Raw genomic sequence first — 8,014 nt, 5'->3', positions numbered from 1 at the left:
TTGTTTTTATTTCTCCTTTCACCCTCTCTGCTTACAAATTATTTGTATTAGACAGACTGCTTGCAAATGATTCGTTGTGTTAGACCGAAATCTCGGGGCGTGCCACGTACGTGGCTAGAACGTCGATGTAGTTAACCTTGACTGACTGATTTTCCCATGGAAATTGATCGTTAATTTTCTTCTGCCTTTTTATTTAGTAAAGACATTTTTGGTGCCTGCGTAATGAACGATACTGTAATGGTAACGAACGCTGATGCAGCTTGAAATAAAAGAAGAAGAACCATTTATTTACACACAAATGACGCAGAAAACAAATACAAACAAATAAATCTATGGACAAAACAAACAGTGAAACAAAAAAGAAAAACGCTGCAGCTGCGTCACTTACGCGTGAAAAGGGGCAGCGCTCAGCATAATGCTGTGTCTCGCACACGCAGGCACGAGACAACAGCGCTAGTTTTCAGTTCTGACCCACAAATGGTCTCACATGGCTCCAGCGCCATTTATATCAGTTGAAATCTAAACTAATATGATAGAGGAAACTTTTTTGTTTGGTTGTATTGTACCCTAAAGGCTCTGGAACAACTGAAACGAATTGATTTTTTTGGAAAGCTACACTCTTCCCGAGTATCTATTTTTCTATATTTTATCCTGGTACGGGCAGTAGTGTCCATGGGACGCGTGCGGGTGAAACAAGTTGATTGATGTAGATAGAAATGTTTCGAAAGGCGCATGTGGTTCGCGACTTCATTTCTATATTGTGGAAAATCTCTAGACTACAATTTAATTTCGCAATGTTAGGTACCTATTGTGTAAAATTGAACGTACAAAGTTAGAATTGCTTGAAATTATTGTGCACTAATGAGGGTTTTTGAAATTTTTTCTGCCACCGGGTGGCGCCACGTATGCGTCTGGTCCAAACAGCTGTCAAATAGTATGGAATTGTAGGTGCCGAACTTATTGTTTATTGAAATTCTGTTATATTGGAAGTGTTATTGATTTTATTATGGACTACGGTCAGAATAAGGTTTCCGAACTAAAAATTGAGCTAAGAGAGAGGGTGCAAAAGTCACTGGTACTAAGGAAAAGCTTGTTGAAAAATTTTTTAACACAATATGATTTAGTTTTTTTTATTTACTCAACCGCAATAGTAAAACAATAATGCAGTGCTTTAATTATAAAATAAAAAAAAAACACTAAAATCGTTCACTATTCATAGTAAAGATAAGCACTTTGACAGTTATTTGGACCTGACGACTCGGTGCTGCCACCTCGTGGACGCCATTTTACGAAACCCTCATTGACTTCTATTGCACTGTTTTATAATTGTTAGTCTAGGGGTCGCCTTAGCAATCATAACCACAGAACCCGGTGGAAAAAGCTTTTCAAATATAAAATATCCCTTTTCTCATTCAAATCAACAATTCAAATTGAAATTGTTGTACACATAATACAATCAAAGTATACAATATTGACAACACACAGATAATTTTAATATAGAGCAGCGTCCACACTACACGTAAAGTACCTTGACACAACGAGGAAGGAGTAATAGAGAGGCGAAGAAGTAAGCTGAGGTGCGTCTCTACTGTCCTCAAGTCCTCATATTCGTCTAATCTTGGCCAAGTCGGCACTTGTAGTGTAGAAAAGCTGCTTGAAATGGAGGATCCTTGATATAAGGCGCTCCCTAGACGATCCATATTACGATTAAAATATTGATAAAAATATTAAAATATTTCGTTTCAAGCACTAGTCGCCGTCATACGCTCGTACAAGTCAATGTCACTGTCATTAGTACATTAACGTCAGGCCTCGATTATAAAAATAAAAATAACCTCTCTTGTCTTGAAACAATTTTATTTTGAAAATTATTTATATAATAATGTATGCTGTGTGATAGTCAGTTTAAGCCCAAAAATCCAGGAGAAATAAAGTAAGAACTTGTTATTTTGTGACGCTTAACATTAGGTGTTTATAGAGTTATTCAAACACTGGCAAATAGTTTACACATATATCTTTAACATAAATAAAGCAGTTAGTTATAATAATTGTTATCTTTTATGTCTTATGTTCCTAGCTGTGTCATGCCAGTCAATAGAAATACATATGTACTTTATTTTTAAAATTTACTAAGACAACCCACTGACCCAAGTTCCTTAATACCGCAACCAGCAACAACAACTTCTATTCAGTATTATAATATACAATAAATAACAAAATAATTTTCAATATTATAAATGTGAAAGTTTCTAAAGATTTTACTCTTTGCAATGGCAATTTTATAGCATAATAAAAAAATTGGCTTTCCTCAAGACAAGAGTGAAAGCTCAAGTGGAAAATTAAGTAATAATTTTTAAAACTTGGTGCAGCCTCTTTACAATGGCGGCATTATTTATTTACAAGGCTGTAGCTAGCTCTAGCTTTTTTGTAGGCATTCCGTGCTACACAGGTTGTACATTTTATAAAGTACACATAAACCTAAAACCCTGTTAGATTAAAGAAATTGGAGAGCTATGCATACACATAGCACAAAAACTTGAAAGTAATATGTATAAGAGCACATGCAGGCTCCTATAGTACTATAAGAGAGTATTAGAGGCTACTGGATAGTGATTTGTTGTCAAGAAACTCCCCAGCTAACCCAAGAAAAGTTTTGATAATTTTACTAAGGCTTTAGGCAAACAAGTGGTTTAAAAAAACTGCACTTTAGTGAAAGTGCTATCTATGTCTTTCTATCCCAAGTGCCTGATAAAAGTAAATAGTAAAGTAATGGGTATAAACATTTTCAATCTTTTTCCAATATCCTGGGAGCAGTGGTGGATCAACCATAGTGGGCACTGTGGGTAACTACACAACCCTAATTTATTTGTGATTTCACACCTATTCCTTTTTTTAGGGTACTTTTAATCGCCTACTTCCTCACATACAATATAAACTCTATTATTTTCTCTTTTAGTATTCTCCTTATGTACCATTACTATATTTTGGTACAGAAATAAAATATTTTTGTATCGTATTACTATAAGTATGTTTGTTCTTGAAACCCGGTCTGTACTCCCTTATATTCTCCCTTTACGTACCTCTATTTTTTTAAACCTGCTATTAACTCCCTCCATTATGTACTTCCCTGATGTACCTTCTCCCCTAAACACTCTTCCTATATGCTTCCTTATTTACTAGTTTATGTACCTGAATTTAAGCAAGTTATATACGAATTTTTTGGACCCTGGACCCTAGGTGGCCCTGAAAGAATGGATCAAATGATATAGGCCCTCTAGCTTTTTGACCTGATGGGATTTTTACAAGTCCATTATGCTGGAAGAAAAATTAATTAAACAAAGCAACCAGACCTATCAGTTATTTATTTTCGGAATGATGTGGAAGACACGCAGTTTTTTAAATATATCAAGTATGTACTAATACACATTGCTTAGGTATAATATATGAATTTATAAACAGCTTTAGAATGATCGGGTATTTGGACAACAAGGCGTGAATATGCCGTAGAGTGGGTCTCTGTGTTATTTCCTTCTCAGGCTCTAGACTTATCACCATGCGTACCAAACTTCATTTAAATGGGTTCTGTATTTTTTGCGGAAGCGCGACGGATTGATCAACAGAATTATTTTCGCATTTATTAAATTAGTAAGGGTTATTTATTTAATGCCAACTAAATGTTTTCCGCTACTACTTTCTGAAACAAGATAAGTATAATACAATTTAGCCCTTTTAATTTAAAAGCTAAACAGTCCACCTGAAAATATACTTACTTTTGCTTTTAGAAGTTCTAACTTCGAAGTCATCCCCATCGCACCTCTGCGTCTGATGCGACATTTTAACAATTTCTTCAGTACTTGTAGTTCATGATATAGGATGATACATGAATGATTTGCGTACTAACGCGTTATTAATGAATGCGTTAGGTTACATCAATGAATGTTGCTATCCTTTAAACGTGGGCGTCTGTTTGCTTATGAAGAAAAAACGATTGTTAACCTTTATTTAACTACGTAATATAGTGTAACGTCGGCTGAAGGTATTTGAACATCCGGGCGGGTCCAGCGGGCTTCCATACCTTGACCCAGGTGGGCGTAACGGCGCAATAGGTCAGGAGGGAGAGGCGCGCGCGGGGGTATGTTTGGGCGGGCGTAGTAGCGTAGTGACGTCAGTGACGCGCGCTATCGACCCCGGGCCCGCGCCGTCACAACACCCCTCCTCCGCGGCTCCTGCAGCAGCCACCCCGCCACCCCGCGCCATCCGCCTCCTTCTAGCTACCGCGCAACTACGCAGCGCGCCAGCCGGAAGTTTGCCGACGCTAATGGAAAACGCTCATGGCCCGTTTTGATGAGATTCGCGCACCGCAGCCCCATACCCTGATGAATTCAAATAATATTACGCCCCACAAAAGAAATCTCTGGATATCTACTTAATATTGAGGCCCCTACCTCTGGATGTTATTGTTGATCTACTGCAAATTGATAGGTTTTGGCAATAGGTAATATTAAAATTAGACCTACGAACGAATATCTACCTAATCTTGCAAATTATTGATGATCGAGAAAATCACCAATTCCGGGTTAAGGTAAAGTCAAGCTATCATAGCTTGGCTTTCGTCACGTTCATGTTTTCTTTCAGTTTTAATAAAATTAAACGTTTCGGCTGCGGCGTCACCTCTTCTAGCCAGCATCGCCAGCACGCATTATAAAACTTGCGAAACGAACTCAACAGTAAACACGGGTGATGCCTATGAAGGCACAATATCGTGGATATGCCAGCCAAAACGTTCGTAATAAGTGCGCAGTAGCTGTAATAGGCAGGGTGGCCCTACCCTCGAATTTTTCCCTCGTTTGACCTTGACCCAAATTGGAAAAACCCTCGAATAGACTAAATAACTTCGAGAGCGAAAGTCTGTTGTCTCGGCAAGAGAACGCTGGGTTGTTTACATAAGTTATACTGTTCAGTTAATATTACAAACCCTGATTATATTTTTTATTGACCTGCCAAAGGACAGGAATTATTATCAATATAAAAAAGCTATCAACAACCTTCTCTATTAAATATCACGTGAAACTAAGGATAGCGTATGTGGGAGTACTAATATATTTTCTCAAAGGAACTTTCATTTTAACAGCAATGTCAAACAATACATTACTTTAATATTTTAATTCCTTTACAGTTTAAACACAAGATCTCAATATTATAGTCGACATACTTTGCATACGATCCACGAAATTCAATGGCTGAAGTCTGTGATCAAATAACACATCTGAAGCGATTCAAAAAGATTCCTATTTATGTAGTTGAAGAACACAATGATGCTTTACAATTTATATATTCTGCAATTGGAGGCAAAAAGTTACCATTAGAAGGAACAACTCTGCTACACTTGGATGCGCATCCTGATATGCTCATTGATCGTAAATTGAAAGGAGAGGAAGCTCGTTCTGGGAGACATGTTTTGCCATTATTACAAATAGAAAATTGGATTGTACCGGCAGCGGCGGCTGGACACATCAGCCGAATCGTGTGGCTGCGTCCGCCGTGGGCGAGCCAATTCCGAGACGACACGCGATCCATACACGTCGGCGATCATCCGACGTCAGGCGAGCTGCGCGTCGACTGCAAGGAACCGTATTACCTCTCCGATGCACTGTACTGCTCACAACTAGTCAATAAGAGAAAGTTTATTTTTACATCAGCTGAACTCTCTGATTCGTCACTTGCAGAAGATGAAAACAATATTCAAAAGCTTATAACTAACCTCGATATTACACAACCTTATGTACTTGACATTGATCTAGATTTCTTCAGTACAGGTAATCCTTTTCTCGGACTGTACGGAAATATTAATGTCTACGATCGATTGCAACCTATATTTGAATTTAAACTTCCCGACAACAACGACAGTGAAACAATTGATAAAGTTGTTGAACTGCGAGAACGACAACTTGAGGAACTTGAACGCTTGTTTCAGCACTTGGAGCGATGTGATAACTTAGATGAATATCAAGGAGAACGAACTCAACTCTACCACATGGTAAGTGGAGACCGGCGCCGCCCCCATACACAAAGTTAGTATCAAAATTTAACTTTATTTTTATAATAGTTTTCTTTACCAGGTTGCCGAGCTAGCAGCGGCAATTGTAGAAGAAGCTGAACGGTTAAACGAGAAGCCAGACTGGTGGGCAGTGTTCGCAGGAGGGTGCACCCGCGATCAGGGTGGATTACCCTACCACATAAGCACGGAACAAGAAATACAAAACTTGGTCAAGAAAGCTCTAGTTCCGCTTTTAAAAAACATACCTCCACCTGTACTGATCACTATTGCTAGATCCACTGACGATGGATACTGTCCTCCTCATCAGGTTAGTAAAGCCTTGATATGTAAACCATGAATATTGGTTTAAAAACGCAATTATACATTTGATATTTCATTCTATTGCAGGTGGACTATATTCAGAATCTAGTATTGGAAACTTTGAAAGAAATGTATGACACAGATGATCCAGCATTGTATTACCTCAATGTGAATACCACAGCATTATAAGCCGTGTTTAAATAACTTTTAAGTTTTTAATCTGAATAAAAAGGAGTACATTTATTTATATTTGAATTATTTTCTGGTCACCAATCCTATGGGCAATGACGTAGTCTGAAATTAGAAAGGCCCTACTTATGTAATTACTCAGTCTAGATTATTATATAACACCAACAACCAGCACATGGTACATAACATGAAATAGTCATGGGAAACCAGGTTAGCACGTTTATCTGAAATCTATATTTTTGCGGATTTATCCTTAGAACGTGGAATTTACGTTACTCACTACTCACTGCACTACATTCATTGTTTAGTGTAAATGTGTAGCGGTTACGCGTTCCGTTTGTACCGCTTCAACTAGGTAGCTATAGTAGAGTACTCGTTAATCCTATGTCTGCGAGTCGTAAGACGCAGTCTCATTCAACGCGGGTGCCAAATGCATCGTCGTAACTCATTTGTAATGTGTTTTAACAAACAGTGTTCACTACAATTACCAGAGCGAAATATTGCCTTTGAACAGTGTGCGTTCGCGCAGCGGAATGTTGTTGAATTTAAAGATTTTAATTATGCAGATAATTAGTGTAAGACGTCCTATAATTGTGTATGATAAATAAAAATTTGTGTATGCAGCCATTGTGGAGAAATTCACCAAAAACAGATTCCGCTGGGCGAACGTTGGCGAACGTTGTCCTGGCGGAACTTTTTTTAATCCATAGACTTTACAAGAAAAGAGATGTGTCCGAAAATTAGTGCGTATTTGTGTATAATTGATTATGTATGAATGAAATCAGTGCATGCATAAACTTCGGAGAAATTCAAGTTTCCGCTACGCGAACGTTTGGCCATTAGCTAGTTTTCATATATAGCGCTTACATAGAGAGCTGTAGATTTTTACATACGTTGTTTTGAATTTGTTTATATTTGTTTAAAAAACAGATTTAGAAAAAGTCGTAGGGTTTAAAAGATAAAAATATAAACGTAAAATACACTTATTGGGTCTTAGTTCTTAAAGTATGCAGTTTGGGGTCTAGATTTTCACGTTTACACAAACCTTGTAAGTGTCTCCAACATGTTGCCAAGTATCAATGATGTTCCGTTAGTAATTAAAAAGTTATAGGATATTTTACCATGAACAGATCACTGTTTACAAAGCAGTCGAATATCACGACGTTCTAAAGGAATTGCATGGTAAAATGTATGCCAATAATTAGTTTAATCATTCAACTATTCACTTGCAAAATTTCATGTCATTAAATTCAGTAATTAAAGAAAGACAATTATAATAATGACGGAGCATCGAAACCCTACATAATCCGACCAAGTTCGGATAGCTACAAAAAAGCGGCCGTGTCATTGTCTAAGTAACGTTCTTAACTTGGTAGGTTAGTATTTATTAAAATGGAACAGTTGCGTACACAAGCGTTAGGAAAAAATAAAACAATTGTATTTCTTGATTGAATTTTTTTTTTTATA

At 37.4% G+C, this 8,014-nt stretch overlaps 1 protein-coding gene across 1 annotated transcript; it reads left to right on the top strand.

Annotated features, from left to right (window-relative positions):
* Nucleotides 1-1,782: 1,782 nt before the first annotated feature.
* Nucleotides 1,783-6,587, top strand: LOC110377786 (UPF0489 protein C5orf22). Its single transcript, XM_021336804.3, has 4 exons — nt 1,783-1,933; nt 5,177-6,037; nt 6,120-6,365; nt 6,446-6,587. The coding sequence occupies exons 2-4, from the start codon at nt 5,237-5,239 to the stop codon at nt 6,545-6,547; spliced, it is 1,149 nt and encodes a 382-aa protein (XP_021192479.3). The 5' UTR covers nt 1,783-1,933; nt 5,177-5,236; the 3' UTR covers nt 6,548-6,587.
* Nucleotides 6,588-8,014: the final 1,427 nt, after the last annotated feature.

The sequence above is a fragment of the Helicoverpa armigera genome, chromosome 3, assembly GCF_030705265.1.
Source record: "Helicoverpa armigera isolate CAAS_96S chromosome 3, ASM3070526v1, whole genome shotgun sequence".
NCBI lineage: Eukaryota > Metazoa > Arthropoda > Insecta > Lepidoptera > Noctuidae > Helicoverpa > Helicoverpa armigera.
Note: the sequence above shows the minus strand (reverse complement) of the source record. Positions and strands in the feature narration are given on the sequence as shown.

What these genes read in the sequence shown, in the direction of transcription:
- LOC110377786 (XM_021336804.3), top strand. Translation starts at nt 5,237, where the DNA reads ATGGCTGAAGTCTGTGATCAAATAACACATCTGAAGCGATTCAAAAAG. An exon ending in GAACTCAACTCTACCACATG is followed by an intron (nt 6,038 to 6,119) that starts GTAAGTGGAGAC and finishes TTTCTTTACCAG; the next exon opens with GTTGCCGAGCTAGCAGCGGC. An exon ending in GATACTGTCCTCCTCATCAG is followed by an intron (nt 6,366 to 6,445) that starts GTTAGTAAAGCC and finishes ATTCTATTGCAG; the next exon opens with GTGGACTATATTCAGAATCT.